This window comes from Podarcis pityusensis, assembly GCF_964106645.2.
Source record: "Podarcis pityusensis genome assembly, chromosome: 2".
Classification (NCBI taxonomy): Eukaryota; Metazoa; Chordata; class Lepidosauria; order Squamata; family Lacertidae; genus Podarcis; species Podarcis pityusensis.
Window position 1 is genome coordinate 68,729,752 of NC_138029.1, and position 21,632 is coordinate 68,751,383.

A 21,632-nucleotide genomic window follows, 5' to 3' on the forward strand; every position below is an offset into this window, starting at 1 on the left:
ATCATAGAACTGTAGAGTTGGAAGAGAACCCAAGCGTCTTCTAGTCCAACCCCCTGCAATGCAGGAATCTAAAGCATCTATGACAAATAGCCATCCAGCCTCTGCTTTAAAACCTCCAAGGAAGGAGTCCACCACCTTCTGAGGGAGTCCATTCCACTTTCAAACAGCTCTTACTGTCAAAAAGATCTGACGGTATTCTGATATTTAGTCACAATTTCCTTTCTTGTAACTTGAATCCATTGGTTCGGGTCTTAACCTCCGGAGCAGGAGAAAACAAGCTTGCTCCATCTTCCATGTGACAGCCCTTGAGATATTTGAAAATGCCTATCATATCTCCTCTCGGTCTTCTCTTTTCCAGGCTAACATACCCAACTTCCTCAACCATTTCTCATAAGGCTCCGTTTCCAGAACCCTGATCAACTTGGTCACCCTCCTCTGCACACGTTCCAGCTTGTCAACATCCTTATTAAATGATGCCCAGAACTGGACACAGTACTCCAGATGTGGTCTGATCAAGGCAGAATAGAGTGGTCCTATTACTTCACTTGATCTGTATACTATACAGTGGTACCTCGGGTTAAGAACTTAATTCGTTCTGAAGATCCGTTCTTAACCTAAAACTGTTCTTAACCTGAAGCACCACTTTAGCTAATGGGGCCTCCTGCTGCCGCCGCACTGCTGGAGCACGATTTCTGTTCTCATCCTGAAGCAAAGTTCTTAACCCAAGGGACTATTTCTGGGTTAGCAGAGTCTATAACTTGAAGCGTATGTAACCTGAAGCATATGTAGCCCGAGGTACCACTGTACTTCTTTTGATATAGCCTAGAATAGCATTAGCTTTTTTGTTGCTGCATCACTCTGTTGTGATCTACTAAGACTCCTAGATCCTTTTCACTTGTACTACTGGCAATCTATCTTATATTTGTGCAGATGGTTATTTCTGCGTAAGTGTAGAATTTTATATTTGTGCCTAATAAAATACAGTTTGTTAGTTTGGGTCCAGTTCTCCAATCTGTTAAGGTCATCTTGAATCCTGATTCTGTCTTTTGCAGCATTAGCAGGATTACCAGAGTAAAATCCAGGCTGGAGAAGAATTTGAGGGCCTTAATGCTTACATATTTGTGTGCTGTTGCACTCAGATCCTGCTTGCAGGTTTCCTAAGACATCTGGTTGGTCACTGTGAGAACTAGATGCTGGATTAAATGGTTCCACTCTTTCCTCCAGAATAAGCATGTAGGAAAGGAAAACTTACAGGGACAAAGAAAGTAGAAGACTTCCAAAAACAGAAGCACAACTTGTGATAGCTTGTGTTCAGTTTACTATGAATGTTTCATGATTCATTGTTGACTTCATGGCTCATTGTATATTTTCAGAATATAATACGGTAATCTCTTTTTCATTCACCTGCTGCCATCTCCTGGTGATGTTAATACCTGGCTCTCTTAATTCTCAGTAGCTAATACCTTTGCTGCTCTTTCCGTATCTCCATACGTCCATCAGCAACTATTGTGGTCTGAGGGTAAGGACACTTTGGCACAAAGGGCAGAAGGAAAGGGAGCCCCTCGCCTCTGAGTGACCATGATGCAATATGATAGGCTGCAGGTTGTCTGGGCCAAATCCTTGTTTCTGGCAGGGCAATCCCTATACTTGACTACTAAGAAGTACAATGGGGCTTACTCGCAGGGGAAGTATGTGTAGGCCAGGACTGCAACCTTAATCTTCCATAAAATGAGGATAGATATAACCAGGTGGGACTACTGGATTCCACTCCAGGAGAAGCAGGCCAATGATTCAGATTTCACTGAACCTTCAGATTCCCCACCGCACCCCCCATTTGTATATCCAGACAAATGGAAAGATTGTAGGTTTGGGAACTGAAGGAAATACCTGAACATCTTAAAAGTTTAAAGAAACATGATCTAGACTTCCTTTCTGATCTGAAATATGTTTGTCTCCTAAATATACAATCTAAATTGCATTGTGATAAATGGCAGATTCTGGAGATTTGCAAAAAAACCAAGGGCTTAACATTTATCAAACAGGCAAAGAAATACTAAGGGCAAAAGCAGCAGCAGCACAGCTGTTCCCTTCAAAGTAAAGGGTATGACTTAATTGTTTTCCTTGCAATAAAGCAAATGGGTCAGCTGGTTGCTGGCTGATACCAGTGGATGCACAGAGAGAGAAAATACACAGCATTATCGTAGAAGAGCACACACAACTTACTGCCTCTGTGGAGTTCCGTGGGTGCCAGTCACAAAATGATTGCTGTTCTACCAACTATCCCTCAGGTTAGGTGTGTGGCATAATGTCCAATATCTGCCACATCTTAAAAAGCCAAAGCAGAGACAGGACCACAAAACGTTGCAGGTATGCCACCACCATTTGCCACTTCCATCTTGGGGAGGTGCCTACATCAGCTAGTGCCACACTCACTCATAAAGATAAGTTCATTGCACCTTTTTGCACCTTGCTTCTGCTCAGAACAAAAGGAAGGATAGATGTCCAGTCCTGGCATCTGATGAAATATGGGCATGCTTAAGGGGTGTGTGAGTTCAATGTAGTCTCTCATGCATTGTGGATTTCTTAGCATATATTTACTGAGATGATATAGGGAGTACTGGCAAGCACACTGGTGGCTTCAGGAGACAGGTTGGTGTCCCCTGGTATAAAGCATTTGTATACATCCTAAGGCTTAAGAAATTAGGTTAAACCCACCTCCTGTTTACAAGAGAAGCTAGTGTGCACCATTATTTCCTTCTGTCCTGCTTGCACAAGCCCTTTCTTGGCATAATCACATGCCAACAGTAAAATGTGATGTGAGCAGGAACTAAAGCGATTTAAAAGCATGGGGAGAATTAGTTCTGGGTGACACCAATAGGGAAGATCTGATTATTGTTGGCCTCTGTCTGTTTTGAGAAACAGTGGAGTGTGCCTCGGCGGGGTGGGTGGGTGAAGTCAACCTGCTGTGTTAGCAGCACTGATGTGACCTCCCTGGAGGAAAAGACTGGGCAGTGTGCATGGAGGTCCTGTGCTGCCCAGATAACAAGGCCCCACTCTTGGCCTTGCTGATATGGTCCAAAGGAAAGGAGAGCGATATGTTTGGCACCAGATTGGCTGCAGCAGTTGTCAGAAGGTGGTGTCACCCAACTGACTTTGGGACTCAACTTCCTAGCCTTTTCTTCTCCCAAAGATGTCACACAAGGAGTTTAGGATCAGAGTTTACCTTCTTCTACATGGGCTACCTTCCCAGGTTGGCAAGCCCCTCATTTCCCTCTATAGCCCTTGCAGAAACCATCTTCTTGACTATTGAACCACTATTGGTCTCATCTGCTTAACCCACCGGAGTCTGTCTTTGCATGCAGAGGAAGTCCCTATCTCACTGAGGGTTTGAGACCCATTGGCTGCCTCACCTGGTTTAGCTGGCCAGTCAAAGCCATTCCCATGTGGCCACTGTCACATGCTGATAGCTTCTAGGAGCCACAGGTGCAGGGTAGGGACCAAAGGTGGATGAACTACCCCAGAAGGAACACCAGAAGTACTATCACTTCCCATATACCTCACACAATTCTGAGTGAGACCAGCAAGGAAATGAAATGAAGAAGCTCTGACTAGTTCCAGTTTTATATATAGGTTACTCACAGCATAGTGCTAAGAAAATCTTGTTCCTTCTAATCCAGTCTCTGCAGCTTATTTGTGATCTTAAAAATGCTATGTAAAGCTTCAGTTGTCAAGCGTCTAGGGTGTGCACTTAAAATGACATAAAGTAGGGAATATTTCTTCAGATGCACAAACTGAAATGCATGCATCAAAACAGGAGAAACTATTCTCAAGGGCATATCCAAAGAACCTATGCTGAAAGGGTCCACATCAGGAGAAAAATTAATTATTTTATTAGCAAAGTGTCTGAAAACAGGTCACAGTTGGCTACTGAAGCTCTTCTCCCATCTCTGTTGCAACCAAGATTTAGCAAACGTTTAAACAGCCAGGTCACATGAGATCAATTAGTGAAGAATAGATCACTGGACCATTGCTCTTGTTTTCCTTTCCTATAAGATACTCTTTGAACTTATTTTCATACCATAACACAAAAAGGCAGGCTGGAGTTCTGAACAATCCCACATTCTTTCTCTGTCTCGGTATGCTTTATTTCATTTCAAGCAAGCAGCATCCCGGGAGGCCTCTCTGAAATCAATCCTCACTCAGAGCAATTACTTTGCACTGGCTGTTAAGTGCTGTACAGTAAATACATGATGCTTCCATTCCTAAATTGGCATGTAATCTCATTTGGCTGGTAAACACTCAATGTAAATGCATAAATAGTCATTTATTTAAATGACTGTGTGCTTAAGGCTGGACACACTACCTCCTATTTAATATAGGCTTCTTGGCTGCAAAAGTGGGGCACAAAGACACACCCAGTGAAATATATTGCCTTGTTTTATTCATGTCCCCCCCCCCAGGTACTGCCATGCACCACCATCCTTCCAGGTTCAGTATGCTCTCTCCTCCCCCCATGACCACACTTTCTTTGGAACGCTGCCCTTTCTAAAACCTGCTTGCAGCACGATTACCTCCTGCTTTGGTGGCATTTATTTGTTTATTTTTAAAACAGACTCCTCCATCCTACAAGCAAGGTAAAGATAAGGGACCCCTGGACAGTTAAGTACAGTCCAAGGCAACTATGGGGCTGTGGCTCTCATCTCACTTTCAGGCCGAGGGAGCCAGCGTTTGTTCACAGACAGTTTTCCGGGTCATGTGGCCAGCATGACTAAACCGCTTCTGGTGCAACGGAACACCGTGACAGAAACCAGAGCCCACGGAAACACCATTTACCTTCCCACCGCAGTGGTACCTATTCATCTACTTGCACTGGCATGCATTCAAACTGCTAGGTTGGCAGGTGCTGGGACTAAGCAACGGGAGCTCACCCCATTGCAGGGATTCAAACTGCTGACCTGATCAGCAAGCCCAAGAGGCTCAGTGGTTTAGACCACAGTGCCGTGTGGGCACAGTGGTATCTGATGCTGAACCCACCAGACCAAGCTCCCCACCACCTTGCTCCTCCACCTCTCCACACCTTGCAACAAGATGTGGCATTGGAAAGCTAGGATATTAATGCAGGTCCGCCCACTCTGCTGACTGCTAAAGGCTGTCAACCAATCATGTTTGGATCAGGTGATGACAGCAATCCGATCTTGTGGGCAATGACCTCATTCATTTGTATTCAGTGACGACATTACCCAGTCAAACCAAACTGGTGACATGGTGATGACCTCACTAGTTCCAAGAGGAAGAAAACGTTTTTTTAATGAATTGAATTGAAGCAGCAACTGTGAACACTGAACAGCAATTATTTTAGCACTGAAAGCTGAACCCTGTGACAATTCAGTGCAGAATTAAGTCACTGTTTTGTGCTTCAGAGCACACCCCCTTTCTGCAAACACTTTCACTAATTGAATTTAGCAATTATGGCTCTGTGCTCAGCTAATTAAGAATAACTGTCTTGTCTTCCCAAGCACCTGTTGTTAACGCTTTGATCTCCACTTCTCTAGGGATTCGTGAGAGAGAAATCAAAGGGCTGTAGGAAAGCTAATTAACTGATTAGCCAACCAACATGATCCTGTTGCATGGATGAGACAGCACAGATATACTGTTAGCCAAGTAATGTTTTAGAACTAGTCAAAAGTGGAGTTTCCAACTTTTAAAAAGAAAATAATTATGATTATTAATAGCAATAGGATTACTTTCAAGCAAGGCTTTTTGAATATGAAACATTATGTTCGATAATTTTCAGAATAAGTGTGTTCTACTATCCTCACTTTATTCTTTCATACAAAGCTATCTTATAATGTTTTATACCTTATAGTCAAGTCACTAGTCCATCTAGCATAGGGATATTTACACTGTGAGCGACAGCATCTTTCAAAGCCTCAGATCTGTCCCACCCCTGTATCCTAAGACCCTTTTAACTGGAGACGCCAGGACCTGATCCTACAATTTGACATTTATCCTAATTGGCAATCCTAATTCCCTGACCTGGCCGCCTTGTGTGCACACCTAAAAGGTTTTTTTTAAAAAACAGCAACAATGAAAGTGTTGTAATATTTCCTTGACAAATGCCTGCCATGTCTTTTTCCATGTAGTTAAACCAAATTGATTAAAATGCTGGTAGAGCTACAAGACAGGTGGGAATGCAGAAAGGCGAGACTCAAAGGAAGAACAAAGTGTTATTGTCAAGTCTTGCACTTATATTGGACTCACGGGGACTTCACAGGTGCATAGTAAATAAAAAGGGAAGGGAACGAAGCCTTTCTAGATGCTAAGCCGCTGATAACATGACACCTGGTGGCAAATATTTGTATAGGGTGTTTGATTATTAGGTGGCTGCTGCAAACCGACACATTTATCTCTTGCCAAACTTTAATAAACTAATCGAGTTATACCAGGATTACAGGCTGCCCACCTTCTGCCTACATCTTACCTGTTCCAAATTTTGCCCTGTGAAATGTGCAGGTGGTATCTCTGCCATGTTGACAAAGCCAAATACCTCTGCAAGGGCTGCTGGACTCAGGTCTTGTCTTGCTTGTGGGCGCCCCATAGGCATTTTGTTGGCCACAGGGAGAGCAGATACCAGCCTATGAGGAGCCCTTGCCCCAATCCAGCTGGGATCTGCTTATGTTCTTATGTGGTTAAGCATTTGTTACAAATGTCTATGCATGATTTGTGTCTGATAGCAACTAGTTAAAGATTGAATGTTGTAAAATCAGTTAAATGCCTTTGACAATGGCCCAGTGTGCTTTTGATCTATTTGCCCCTGCTCTTTGTGAATAATTTTAGCCTGCCCTTTCTATACCATGACACACTCTAGATTACACTTCATAAACCCCTATTTTGTAGAGGCTCTAGTTCTGGCTACCTCTTGATGGTTGCAGCCTCTCAGCTCATCTGGATACATTTCAGCCTGGCTTCATCCTTGGTGACAAAGATAGGTTTGGTAACCCTAGGTAATAACCTACTATAGAAACTGGAAAGGAGGAGTCTGTATTGCCTGGGTAGGATGGGACTTGGTGGCACTGTTTAATGCTGCTTCCAGAGTTTCTTCCAGAACCCGCTGCCAGGGTCTACCACTTGCTGCATTGATCTGTACAGTTCCATTGGTTTGAGTCCTACCCTCTAGAGCAGGAGAAAACAAGCTTGTTTCAGAAAGTGTGAATTCAGAGGTTCACTGGATCCATTTTCTCCCCCATCACTGATAGGTGAATGACACCCAAGTCTATATTTCTTTCCCATCTAGTTTAGAGAAGCTGTGGGCATTCTGAGCCAGTGCATGGAGTCAATAAGGAGCTGGAGAAGGGCTAATCAACTGAAACTTATTCCAGAGGATACACAGTCTATAAACAGGTGGTTTAGCCTGTGCTGGGTGGCTTAGCAACCCCTTTGAAAACACAGGTTCATACTCTAGGGCAGGGGTAGGCAACCTAAGGTCCGCGGGCCAGATGAGGCCGAATCTCCTTTTCAATCTGGTCCACGGACAGTCCGGGAATCAGAGTGTTTTTACATGAGTAGAATGTGTGCTTTTATTTAAAATGCATCTCTGGGTTATTTGTGGGGCATAGGAATTTGTTCATATTTTTTTTCAAAATATATTCCGGCCCACCACATGGTCTGAGGGACGGTGGACCAGCCCATGGCTGAAAAAGGTGACCCCTGCTGACCCCTGGTCTAGGGTCCTAGACCCAACTTTAACCCTGGATGATAGCCATGGCGAGAAGTTCCTTTGCCTAGCTTAGTCTAGGTCTAGTTATGCCTGTTTCTGGGGAAGGTACATCTAGCCCTGGTGATAGATGCCTAAGCCACTATCTGGTTATTCTACCATATCTTTGCATTCTTAACTTGTTATAAGCTGCTTTGATACTTTTTCTTATAAAAAGCAATAGATTTGTTTATTTATTGAAACTACTACTTCACTACAATTGTCCTGTATTTGAAAAGTGTTCTGAAACTTTAGATGGAGCTCGTATCAGGAGCGTGCCACTTCCACTGCTACAACAACCATATCTCCTCCCTACATGTTTCTGGGCCCAATTCAAAGTGCCAGTGATGACAAGGATATCTGAAAGACTGTTCTTCCCATATAAGTCTTCCTGTCATTACCATTTGCAGAGGCCCACTTAATGTCCCAACCCCACCTTTGTTTGGAAAAATGGGAGATGTCTTTCTCTCTCTTCTGCTTAGCTTTGGAAATCTTGCCTAGGGAAATGAATTTTGTCCCTTCCTTTGGGGGTCTTCCAGTGGAGCACAAAGACCCTCTTCTTATCTAGACTGCATCATTTGGCCTTGGCAAAGCAGTTGGCTTGCAACCCTTCTGTTTCTTCTTCTGTTTCTCAATTCTTTTTCATTTGCTGGCTTGATATGTTTCTTGGCTGTTCTCATACTTGTTCAACCACATTCAATCATTCCTGTCCTTAGCAGCCTTGGACGTGTTCTCCATTTGTATGCTCAAGTCATACTTTGGAAAATGCAAAATATTTTCCTCTTGGTGTATGCTTCCCTCTTGGCTCTCTTGTGGCATCCCAAGCTGTCTCCATCAAGGAAGAATGCCACATGATAACAAAGGCTGCTTCACACAGTGCAACAAAAGATCAATGGCACCCTATGGTTCCTTTGCAGGCCAGACACTCCTCTGTGGTAATGTCTGAAGCTTTGAAAAGAGACAGCCCAAGATCTTCTGCTGCCTGAGGCAAAGTACAAAATGGCACCTTCCCAGCACCCCCCCCTCCATGTTCCATAATCCACCAGGCTGGTAGCTGAAACTGAGATCTCATGTGCACCATACATTTAAAGCACTATTATGTCTACTTTAAATCGTCATGGCTTCCCTCAAGGAATCCTGGGAAGTGAAGGAAGGGTGTGGAAGTTATTAGGAGACCCCTATTCCCCTCACAGACTTCCCAGGGAAGAGGAATTGACTGCTTAACCACTTTGAGAATTGCAGCTCCCTGGGAGGAATAGGTGTTTCCTAACAATTCGCAGAATGCTTAACAAATTACAGTTCCCAGGATTCTTTGGGAGAAGCTGTGACTGTGTAAAGTACTATAATAGTGCTTTAAATGTATTGTGAAGATGGGGCCTATCAGTGTTTCTCAAACTTGAGTTCCCAGCTGTTCATGCACTACAACTCCCATCATCCCTAACCCCTGGTCCTGCTAGCTAGGGGTGATGGGAGTTGTAGTCCAAGAATAGCTGAGGACCCAGGTTTGAGAAACACTTTTTTCAACACTGGTAATGGGACAGCACCTCCCACTGCATCTGAGGGCAGTAGGCTAAATTAGGGGCCAAAGAGAAGGCCAAATGTCACACACAGCTCTGCTCGCTCCTTGTGCCTCTTGCACCTGCCACCTGAGGTGGTTGTCTCATGGTGGTACTGGCCCTGAGAAGAGCATTCTCTGTGCCTATGAAAATACAGTAAACATGCCGAAGAACACCTTGGCTTGTCACAGTTATCAGAACTTTTAATATTTAATCTTGCCAATGCTGTTAGTCATTTGTTTCTGTTTTAATATGGCCTTGGGTGAGTCAATAGAAAGCTGCCATATAAACTGTTGACAATAAAACAGAGCAGTAAAATATAGTTGCTTTCAATCTTACAGCATGTGTTTATGGCAAGGCTAGAAGATATGAAGCAGAGTCAACAGATAATAGTCTGAATTACTTATTGTGGCATTCAAAAGTGGCAGCTTGTATATGAATATGCTCCTTAAAGTGTCCTGGCATTCATGATTTCTAGCATCTAGTTCTGTTACAACACAGATCTTTGAACCCACCCGGACAAATTATCTCATGTGGTTTGTGCTGTGTTGGCTATTACTTCACCACCCTCTTTCCCTTCAAAAATACCTTTCCCATAGCACACACTTGTTTGGACAATGACGTCAAGGAGGAGGGGGAGTCTGAGGTGCCACAAACAGGTCATATAAAAATGTTTCTTCTGGAATCTTGAGACATAGCTTCTTCAAAAGGATTATTCTTTTAACATCAATAAGCAGCTCTACAATGAAAATAACTAGCATATTCCTTCTCCTTGCAGTGGGGATCTTCTGTTCCTCAGGTAAGGGCTACATAGAATTCATGTCTTTTTCCTTGCAGATGCTAAAATTCCCACTATAATTGTTCAGTCGATTTCCTATATGCTCCTGACAAAGGAGAGTATAGGAAAACATGCACCTCTATGATGGGATAGAGTCTCATTTTGAGGCTGAGGGAAAAAAGAACAGAGAGAAAAGGTATTTGAGTGACTTTGATGAGAACTAAAAAGGAACCAGATCTACGTATTAAATCTTCTCCAGATTTTGTATTGCAGTTCTCCAGCCAGGTGTGTGTAAAATTCATATACTATGACAGTTTCCATTAAAGGAAGTGCATTAGTGAAAATAACATACAAAAATGCATTATATCACAGGAAATTGCTTCACCAAAACATCTATATTAGTCAAAATTAAATGTTCTTTTTTAAAAATCCAAGATTTAAAGATCATTCTATTTTTAAGGTCTAAATATGCAGCAGCAGACCCTGACATCTCAAATTTCAGTGGCATCCTGTGTGAAGCCAAAATCTGCCCCCTTGCCTCTCGCTTTGCATTGGACTTCATATCATGGCATCTGCTGCAGCTCCCCCAAAAGCTCCACACCCAGTGTGACCGAACAGGTCACGTTCCCCTAGATCCACCTTTGAAATATGCACCCTTGTCAAATGAATGTATTTTTGTTAAATATTTAAATGTTGTTGTTGTTTAAAAAAACTAGACTGATTTGATGCAGCTATAACACAACCAGCCGAGGTTACAGGCTCTGCTAGAAGTAGAGTGGATTTCTAATCAATAATGTTTTTTCTCACATTGTTAGGCAATGCAGAACCTGATGGTGGCAATGGTGAGGCAAGAGAGGTAATGTTGTCTTGATTATTTAAGTGCAGTGCATCCTGCTTTGGTGAAAATTTACCCCACCAATATATGGCAAATGCACTATTGTCACATAAAAGAAGTCAGAACAATACAATGTGTCAGGTACTGACAGTGCTTCCCCCCTTTTTTGGGTAGAAAATGAGGTGCATACACATACATTGATAAAAGAGTCATGGATGCCAGCACAAAATGGCTGCCCTGGGTACTGAGCTGAAATTCAGGCAACTCAAACCTTCTGTCGTTGCCTTTGAGAGGAGTGCACTGAAATCACCTAGCTATGTTTCTCTGTGTATTTCCTTACCAATAAACTAGGAGTGGGGAACCTAAGACCTGGGGTTGGATGTGGCCCCCAGGCCTTTATATCTGGCCCCCAGGACTCACTCTAGGCCCATCCCCAGACTATGCCCAGGAACCCTTATCATTCACATATTTGGAAATTAGTCAACTGCACAGATGCAAGAGTCTCATCCATTGCCCTGCTCACTTTTACCTCTGGCCCTGCGCACCCCTGGCATGCACCCCCCCATTAATGAATATGGTCCTATGAGTGGAAAAATATTCCCCACTGCTGCTATAAACTAGCTACACAGATATTTTACTAAGCATGCTGGCTGGCGCTGATGAGAGTTGAGGTCCAACATTATCTTGACGGTAACAGGTTGAGGAAGGCTGCAGTATAGAAACTCTTGCCAAACAAACTAGGATTGATAACTGCAAAAGGCAGCAGCTTTTACTGGGAAACAAATGCCATAGCATACAATGCTTCAGTAGCTATCACGCCAATGTCTAAATTTCTATGCCATTCTTCACTCTGCTTCCTCAACTTAACCTTCATTCTCCAGGATCTTTGTTCTTCAATATCATCCTCTATTAAAGAATACTAGGATCGGCTCTACCATTAGGTAGCGTGAGGCAATTGCCTCGGGCAGTTGATATTGGGTGTCATGAAAGAGGAGCAAACGTATTGTTCTTGGATTTTTACTGCCAGAAAGGGGGAAGGTGGTTGTAAGATTTTCTTGCCTCGGGTACTCTTCATGGGTACTAAGGCTAGACTTGGGGAGAGTGGCACCCTTTGTAACTGCGTTTCAAGTAAGCAAAATGTCTTGCACCAACTTTGAGGAATATAAATTTAAACGATTGTTGCTGTTCCAGATACTGAACTGTACAGCTTTTATTCTACAGCCAGCCTGTGAACTTTATGAAACACCAGGATGCCCTAGAAATTTTGATCCCGTCTGTGGCACTGACCAAGTGACCTATCCCAATGAGTGTACCTTGTGCAGTACAAATCAGTAAGTATCTGATTTTCCTTTACCACTTAGTTTCTTCAAGGGAACCTGTTTTCTTTAGGCCTTTGGCCATCTTTCAAGCCTCTTAAGTAGATAGGAGTGCCAGTAGGTCCCATAGGGAAAGAAATAGTAAGTGAGATACCTTCAAATCCCTCCTTTCAATCTGTGTGGTCACCCCTCCTGTGAACAGAAGCATCCCCTAAGAGGTACAACACTCACATCATAAAGATTACCCACACCCACACTCCAAAACAGAGCAGCAACATATGTATCAGTCATAAAGTAATTCAAATACTTTAAATTGCTACTTACTCTGGTATATGGCGTAGTGCTGGATTATCCTCTTTAAATGGGTCCTGCTGAAAGGTGGGCTATCTGGCCAACGTAGCCTGATGGCAGATGCATCCTAATTCACTTAGGTTCTTGTAGTATTTTTAATATAACATTTTGTATTGGTTTTACATGATTTTATACATTTTAACTTTAACCATTTCAAACATTAAAATAAAAGGTTCTTTTGAACCTTTGGACCTCCTTCCCTCCCTCTATGGGTTCCATATTTAAGATTTAAGTTTTCTGCATCCTTTTCCTTTATCCATCTGTTAGATATCTATCGTTACCATATTTAATTCCACATTACAAGTGTCATTACATCCCTGCCAATGATTTTAACTGTTTAACTGTCTTTTAACTAAATTAAGAATTTACTCCAGTCTTTTAAAAATAATTGATCTTCCTGGTTTCTGATCTTCCCCGTCAGTTTCACCATCTCTGCACACTCCATCAGTTTTGTCTGCCATTCTTCTCTTGTTGGTACTTCTCCTTCCTTCCATCTCTGGGCTAGGTTCTCCTAGTATTTTTAGTCCCAACAGCAAGATGGAAACAGTAGTTCTGAAGAAGCATCGTGAGGAACAGAAATAGGAGATTGAAGGGAGCTTGTTCCAACATCAGAGGCAGATCCACACCATACATTTAATGCATATCCAACACATATTTATAGTAGAGGATTTGCTCTTCAAAGAATCCTGGGAACTGTGCTTTGTTAAGGGCAGCTCTCTGTGAGAAGGAAACAACATTAGCATGTGACAATAAGCTGGGGTTCTGCCCAGTAGAAAGGGTATTGCTGACACCTACAAACCAAATTTTCACGTTCCACACTCACTTTCTGAAAATTTGCACTCCCTTCTCCTGCTGCACATCTGCATGGGTGGTTGTGAGAAGTTCCAAAGCAGTATGGAAGATGACTCAGGAACTGCAAAGGTGCAGGAATCAACAAAAACAGTCTCCCTCTTTCTATTAGAACAGGGATTGAGTGGCTCTCCAGATGTTATTGGATGACACTTCCCATCATCCCTTGCTATTGGCCATGGTGAATGAGGTTGATGGGAGATGGAGTCCACTAACATTTGGAGGGCCATGTATTCTCCATCCCTGAATTAGCAGGAACGAAAGCCAAATGCCTTCTATCCGCAGGAGGACTCATTCCATGAATGGAAAGGCACCTTAGGATCCAAATCAATGTCTCCCCCTCCCTCTTTCTCAAGAATGTGAAGCATTTCATCTAGTGAATTCTGAACATATAGCTGCTCTTGAAGGAACAAGGTCATTTTTTCTGGTCAGTTGGCAGGCTTTATTTGACTCAAGAAAGCGAAAGTCTCCCTTAAGAGCCTTTTCACTGTTTCAGAGACTGTGCAGGCAGTAGCTCCATGTATGCCTGTGCATATGTCACTTTCAGTATTAATACTTCAACAGGAATTTGTATGTGTGAGTAATAAGGATAAGGAATGGGGAGAAAGTTGGTTTTGTTGACATTTTAGGTGAATCTACCTTATTTGAATTTCTCAAAACCCACAGGCAGAAAAACAGTTCTCCTGTGAAAGCCACAGTACTCTGAATTTTGAAACGCAGTTCTCTAGCTCCAAAGTGTGTGGGGAGGGGGACGTATGCATAACTTGCAATCAAATGCTGGTGAATTTTCATGAGGACTTGGCAAGTGAGATCCTGCCCAAATTGTAAAATTCTATCTCTTTTAAGTTGTCCATGCCTTGAACTCTAACAGGTGTCAAAACGTATTATCGCACAAATGCATTAGCCTCTGGCCCTAGCAATGCCTATCTGAAATACATATGCTCCAATTCTCACAAGGCATGATTTGGCAACATCTCAACTTTGACCTGGGAAATGAAAGATACTATTCAGTATGCTTTATACCTTTTTTGCAGGCAAAAGAATGTACAAGTCAAAATTAAGAAGGCTGGAATATGCTGAGAGTGTTGAACATGCATCAGGTTTTTTTTGCTGAAGAATTTAGGAGTGGGCTTTCTGGCTTTCTCTGATGAAGATGCACAGAGTTAATAACTGCTTGTTATTCCTATTTTCCAGATTTTATTGTCAATAAAACAACAGCATTGCAGCAATCTAGTTTGGTCATTGTATTTATTCTTGATGGGTAGTTTTTGGCAAGTGAAATAAGCAACACTCTTCTACTGAACTATATGACGAAGAGTTTGCACACACATTTTCTGCCGAGTCCTCTTTGTATAAGGAACTGCATGCAGGAGGTACTGTATGAATTAGATGGCTATATTTCATAGCATTTGTCTGTAATCACAACAGAACTGGAATGAGCTGCCCACACCATCTGGTGAGATGTTTTTCATTTATTTACTGCCATAAAAGAAACTGTTGTTTCTTCACTTGAATAATTCATAGCCTGCTCTTCATTAATCCCAGAACAGGCTACAATATAAAAAATTAAGCAGATAATAAACAATAAAACCAGTTACATAAAACCAATAAAGAGAAGATCATCATCTACAGTCATTGAACAAGACAACAAGCTGCCCAATTCCACATCCAGCTTAACCAACAGCCTGGGCAAATAAATATGCTTTTAACTGGTGCCCCGAACCCATCCCAGCTGATGTCAGTTGAATTTGCGAAGAGAAGCCTGGAGTTGGACAATACCTTTATTAGGACAAACCCACCCACTCCCCAAATACAAAAATTCTCCAGAACTCTTCATTAGGCAAGATGTTACACAAAGAAGAGAGTCATGTGACAAAATGGGAGTAATAAAATAAGGCTGGTTGTTATAGCCATAAGGTCTTGCTGACAGAATGGGTTTCAAGATGGAGATTGCAAGCTAAGTCCCTCTGAGGTGATGAGACATCAGGTAATACCACTGGGAATAAAAGGAAAAAAACACTGGCTGCTGCCCCCGTGGTTTAAGAAAATAAAGATGGGCTTGCAGCCCAGTTCTGCCTCACCACACTTTCAACAAAACCCACAGGTTCCTGGCAGCCAGAACCAAGGAGCAACATGGCAGTCTTTATATCAGTAGCAGATGGAGCTTCACCACTTAGGTGACCTCTGGTCAGTTGGTTCGCCACCGTTTACAAGGAGGAAGAGGGGGAGGAACGAGATGGTAGTGAGTCTGATGTGGTGCAAATGTACTGGCAGAGCCCATTCAGGGCTCCTGCCAGCTGGTTTGCACTGCACCAACTTCGCCACCACCTCTTTCTATCTCCCTGTACACAGCAGCAATGCAACCAACTGGAGGTAAGGTGCCACCTCACCAGGCCATCCCCTACTACTTGATATGCTTCATATCATATACTTTGCATGCATTGTGCTGAGTCAGACTCACTCAGCATTTGAACATGAACAAACTTTTTGCAAGGCAGGAAATAAAAGGAAATGAACAGCCTGAATCAAAGGAACATACTGTTTGACCAGCAGGTGGTGCCCATGTATTACAAAGCTTCAGAGCTGATAAAACCTGAAAGCAGCATTTGAAGTTCCTTCCAGCATCTTCACAGGGGGGGCGGGAAACAAACATTAATGTCCCATGACAACAAAAAAGCAGGCAGGTTAGTGCTTAACAGGTGATACTGAAATGCATCTGGAGGGCTGTGTGTTAAATTTATGCACGTTTGGAAGAACTGCAGCCAATTCACGCATCTGCCAAACTCTCTCCAAGAAATTGTTCTTTGGGTAGAAGCCCTGCATGCCGTTGCCCTTCTGATTCAGAGTCTTCAAGCTCATTTCCTGAAGAACTCTGACTCCAGTGTCATGACAACAGGGAGGCTAGACAAATATAACAGAGAAGTCTAGGTGGGGGGGGGGGGTGTTCCCCATCCCTGAGATAAACCAAAATGAGAGATTAGGGGATAACAGGCTGAAAATTTAGTCACGTGTGACATAGGTGAAGACCTCCTGCAAAGCCCACAGAGTGTCCAGTAACACAATAACAGACCCCTTTTCCATTTGTTAGCCATTGCAATCATTCTGCATGGAACTTGGTCGAGCCTTGAGCCAGGTCCACTCTGAACTGACCACAATCTTTCCTTCTTCCCACTGTTGCTCCCATGACTTACGAGGTGAAACTATCATTTTTGCTTGTGCTGTTTTCCTGATGGGGCTGAACAATTTCTAAAACGAAAATGCAAAATAGCATGAGCAAAGAGCGCTCTGCAAACTGAGTGTGAAATGTTTAAATGCCTATGTTTCAACTATCCATGTTGTACATTTAGACAGAAATTTCAGATTTTGTGACAAGAAAGCTTGGCCGTTGTTGTTTTGAAATCCATATTTTGATTGCAAAGGTTCCGTTCTAACATACAGAAAACCATGGGTGGTATTCATCCCTAGTCCTACTCAGAGTAGACCCATTGGGGTTAATGGACATGGCTAACTTTGATTAATTCATTCCAATGTGTCTACTCTTAGTAGGACTTAGTTGACTACAACCATATATGAGACTGCTGCACCATGATGCATGCAAAGGATGGTTTTTCCAATGAATGGCTTGAAAGCCAAGTCATGTAGCTGAGTTTTAACAAACCTCCATCATCTTAGCACAGCCTCCCACAGCCTGGTGCTCAACCGGATGTTGCTGGACAAAAACCCCATCAGTCCCAGTCTGCATGGCCAATGATTTTCAGGTGGTGAAGATGCTGAGCTTCTCTCATACAAGGTTCTATGGTGTCAAGACTTGTTATTGACACAAGGTCTGCATCGTACCAGTTTCAGTGTGCAGTAGCAACTATTCCTAAAATAACTCTGGAATCCTCTGCATTTGCCAGCATGAGAGCTAGCTCCAGCCACGTTTCTTGCTATCACTATTTAAAAAGGGTGGCTTGCCAAAATTAGATACTAAATAATGAAGTTCAGGCTCAAAGTTTGACTTTAAAACAAGCAAGAATGTGCTAAGGTATCAACAGGAAGAAATCACCTTGCCCCAAGAAACAGGGTAATGAATTGGCAAGCATGCAAGAGATGCGGTTTTGACTTGAAATCAAAATTTCAGATCTTATCCACAAGCAAGATGTCTACAACTGATAACTGATTCATCATTAACATTCTGCAACTTCATTGCCCTTAACTTCCAAGTTACAACAAGAGGTTGCACTGAATAGGCCAGTATCACACAAGGAGAAGGCGACTGGCGCAATGGATCTTTCTCCTTTCTGCTCTCTGTTGCAGCTCCTTGTTCCAAAGGAAAAGTCTCTACAGAAGATCACAGGGACTTTCTGAACATTGTAAGCAATCACCTGTAATCAAGTGGATGAATCTTATGCTGCCACATACAAACCTAATAATGCAGGAGCTGTAGCTTCCATTAGCCTCCGTGCAATTAAGCCCATGCAGAGAGAGAGAGATAATGGGGCTACTGCCCTCATTCCCTTTACCATCACCTTCTCTAATGGCTCTTCTTCCCTGCTCTTCTCCCTGCTGAACAGGCAAAGGCACTCCCCATGTGGCAGAACACAGGTTTCAGGAGACTGGAAGAGCTGGTGTGCATTTGGCAGGCTTCTCCTTGGCAGGCATGCCTTCTGTGCGTGAGCTGTATAGTCTGGTTCCGGCAGCGAAGACCATGGTGGGTGGTGGCGTCAGTGGACACAGACCTCGCTTTTTCTCCACACCTTCTTAAGACTAATGACTAAAGGGGTTTCCAGCTGCGATGAGTGATGGGTGTGAAACCCTGGACATTCATTATGTCTCGAGGAGGGTACAATTATCTGCAAAGAGGGCCTACACCCAATAAGTGAAGAAGAGAAGTGGCACCCAATAAGTGACACCCAAAGGCACTCTGTTGCCTTTTTTTCCAGGCTTGCTTCCCCTCTGTGTAAGAACCAATTGCACAATCTAATGCGTGCTTACCCTAAAGCAGAGGTGGTTAAACCTTTGGGCCTGAGGCCACTTTCAGTCTTGGCTAAGCCTCCAGAGGGCACAGACCAATGATGGGTGTGGCTACCCCACACTGTCATGCAGGAGCGTCTCCACCCCCATTGTCCAGCCTGGACACTGAGATCCAGCTCTCAGAGGGTCATCTGGCAGTTCCCTCACTGCAAGAAGTGAGGTTACAGGGAATGAGGCAGAGGGCCTTCTTGGTAGTGGCGCCGTGCCCGCCCTGTGGAACTCCCTCCCATCAGATATCAAGGAAATAAACAACTATTTGATTTTTAGAGGATATCTGAAGGCAGTCCTGTTTAGGGGAGTTTTTTTTAATATGTTTTACTGTGTTTGATGTTTTAATTTGCTGGAAGCTGCCAAGAGAACCTTTCTTCAGGTTCTTTGTGCAGCACATGAGCAAATGATTCATCTGGGTGCTGACCTGAGTGGAGAGACTTAAAATATTCTTTCTGACCCAGTGCAGGGTTTCTATTCCCTCTACTTTTTGTTGCCATCCAAAGCAGCATGTTATGGGGGGTAGCAGATGAAGTACCCAGGCTAGGGGTTTTCCATCCCTGCTCCAAAGAAAACCTGAGTGTGTTCAGTAGGGCTTCCTTCCTAGTAAGTGTCCTCAGTAATTGCAGCCCCAGTGTCTACTCCCAGCAAGGAACTTGCTTTACTGTTTTCCGGACGGATGGGCTTCTTTCTCAGTGTCAGTGTAATATACTCACAATGCCACTGAGCTGGCACATTAAATGGAGGGGAAAAGTAGGAGAATTATGCTTGAAGGAATGGAAGTTGCCTCTCGTTTTGTCTGAGTCACCCCAGCCTTTCATCCTGCCTTCCTTCCACAGGCAGCACTTCTGAAAATTACTGTGTAGGATGGCTTTGAATGCAATTTAAACGATGCAATTAGGAAAAGGGGGGTGAAGGAGCCTGCCGCTGCTTTTAGGAAGCAGCAGATTTCACCCTTCAGTCTCTATCCCCTCTAACGTTTTCGCTTGTTCAGCTACTACTCATGAAAAGAAGCATCTGCATTGTAACAGAGGGGCTATAATTAAACTTTTAACAGGGCCTCTGCACACAAAGGGATTTGAGGCTTTACTGAAATCACAGCTCATCCACACTTTCCTTTGCCTGGCCACTTTCCTCCGGGAAAACCCACTCTTTAGCGCTGAATTGGAACAAACAGCAGTGGGGTTTTAATCGGTCCATCACAGGAGTATTAAGTGGTGACTTGGCAATACATGAAGGAGCCATTGCAGATCAAATATGATGCAGATGGAGCTTTCTTATTGATTTGCCTACTGGCAGTGGAGAGGACTTGCCACAGAGCCCCTGTCAAGGTGTCATGGAGGGCCCACCACAAGCCTTCCTGTCCTTCCTGCCATGGCAAGTTTGGGGCAGGAAGGGGTGGGGAATGGGAATGAGTTGTGGTGGGCTTGCAAGGGAAGCTTGGGTACGTCTCTGGCATAGGTCAGCCAATAAATCAAGGGCATGCTGTGTCAACAGGTGAGCCCCCAAAAGCCAGTGGAGAAATGCCAGTACAAATGACCCCTTTATCTTGAGCATCACAACAAAATTGCCTTACTTACAATAACCACAGTACACGTAATGGGCAGCAAGCATCACTAACAAAAATCTCGAAGAGCCACATTAGGATAGAACTTGGCGTTCTTGGCTTCATCTCTGTACTGCTGTACGCAAATTGGATTGCAATGCAAATCTCATTGTACTGAAGTATCTCTTTCCCAGAAAAGGAATATATATATATATTCCTTGCTGCTTGGAATACAAATGACCCCTCTATAGTCATGGAAGGCAGACGGAAGGGAGCTCTGCCAACATTTCCCATTTATTTTCTGCCCACAGCATCCATGTCGGATGCATTCAGCATGCAAGACTAAACAAGATTTTGTGCATCTGCTGGCACTTGTCAGCTCAACATGGTGTCTGGAAACCAAGATGGACCCTGACTGCTTTGTCAATTTTCAGCAGACATGAGGTTGATGGAATAAGGACCGACTAGATAAAGAATTGTTTGCATGCATGCTGTGGCAATGATTTACAAAACAATAAACATAAAAATAAGCATGGATTAAACAAAAGTTTGGCCTTTGAATGAAGTTGGCAAAATAAATGGGCCTTTTCGTCTCTCTTTTCAAAGTTTTGAAAAGTTTGGGGAGGTCAAGTTCTCTCTCTCTTTCTCTCTCTCACAAACACTCTCGCTCTTTCACTCCTTAGCAAACAAACAAGATGGGCAGGACTTTGTGCATGCCAAAATATGATCCAGCAGGCTTGATAGGATGAAAGTTCTACATCCACAAACTGAGTTGTCCAAAGTACAGCTGGAGAGACTTGCATTTTCCAATCAATGTGGCTAATGCATCCAAAAGCCACAAAAGGGACTAAAGATGTTGGAGCTCCCATGTTTATAAGAAGCACTTATGCAAGATAAACACAACTCTTACATATATAAACAAAAGCACGGCTGCTCCATCAATCAGGCTGACCTAATGGTTCGGAGGCAGTGAAATCCAAATACGTTCTGCACTTTGGTACTGGGAAAGGAAAAGCTTTCTCTTCCAGAAAGGAACAGTTTTATCATCTGGCTCTTCTTCCGTTCTTATCTTTAAAAGGGTGTTGGATAAACTGATCTATTCCATGTACTAATAGCATGTTCTTGCTTATTTTTATTTATTTAGGGGGGAAATATAAATCTCCTTAAATAAAACAACCACACCCTTCCACATAAAACAATGGTCAATAAAGCACAGATAAGATCAGCAAAGGTTAAAAAGAAGCCTATATAAATAAATTATTCTTCAAGGAGTTTTTTCCTCTATTTAGAGCATTTTTACCCAACTCTTTAGCCAAAGAGTATGTCAGAATGGCATGCAAATAATCAATTAAAATAAAGTAAGTAACACAACACACAAGGAAAAGGGGATGGGAGGGAAGAGGAAGAACACAAACTCAGGCACCAGTTCTTGCATAGTAGTTCTTATAACAACCAGCTGCCATAGAAGCAGTTCAGGGGCAGGAAGTGCCTGGTGGAGTTGGTCTTTTGGCAGACAGAATGGAATGAGCCTGGCTCCTCATCTCTCTCACTGAGGCAGCCTGATGGAAAACCACACACCACTTACGTACAAGAGGGAAGGGATGCCAAGGTTTGCAGAAGTACAAAAAAAGGACTAGAATTCTA

At 43.2% G+C, this 21,632-nt stretch overlaps 1 protein-coding gene across 1 annotated transcript; it reads left to right on the plus strand.

Annotated features, from left to right (window-relative positions):
- The first annotated feature begins 9,906 nt into the window (after window positions 1-9,906).
- Window positions 9,907-14,667, plus strand: LOC308472111 (trypsin inhibitor ClTI-1-like). Its single transcript, XM_080996611.1, has 4 exons — window positions 9,907-10,108; window positions 10,903-10,943; window positions 12,144-12,253; window positions 14,473-14,667. Exons 1-4 carry the CDS (start codon window positions 10,054-10,056, stop codon window positions 14,516-14,518), a joined length of 252 nt encoding a protein of 83 aa, XP_080852737.1. The 5' UTR covers window positions 9,907-10,053; the 3' UTR covers window positions 14,519-14,667.
- The last annotated feature ends 6,965 nt before the right edge of the window (window positions 14,668-21,632 follow it).

Coding starts and splice junctions, on each gene's coding strand:
- LOC308472111 (XM_080996611.1), top strand. CDS start 10,054: ATGAAAATAACTAGCATATTCCTTCTCCTTGCAGTGGGGATCTTCTGT. Junction 10,109..10,902: donor GGGGATCTTCTGTTCCTCAG/GTAAGGGCTACA, acceptor TCACATTGTTAG/GCAATGCAGAACCTGATGGT. Junction 12,254..14,472: donor ACCTTGTGCAGTACAAATCA/GTAAGTATCTGA, acceptor CCTTTTTTGCAG/GCAAAAGAATGTACAAGTCA.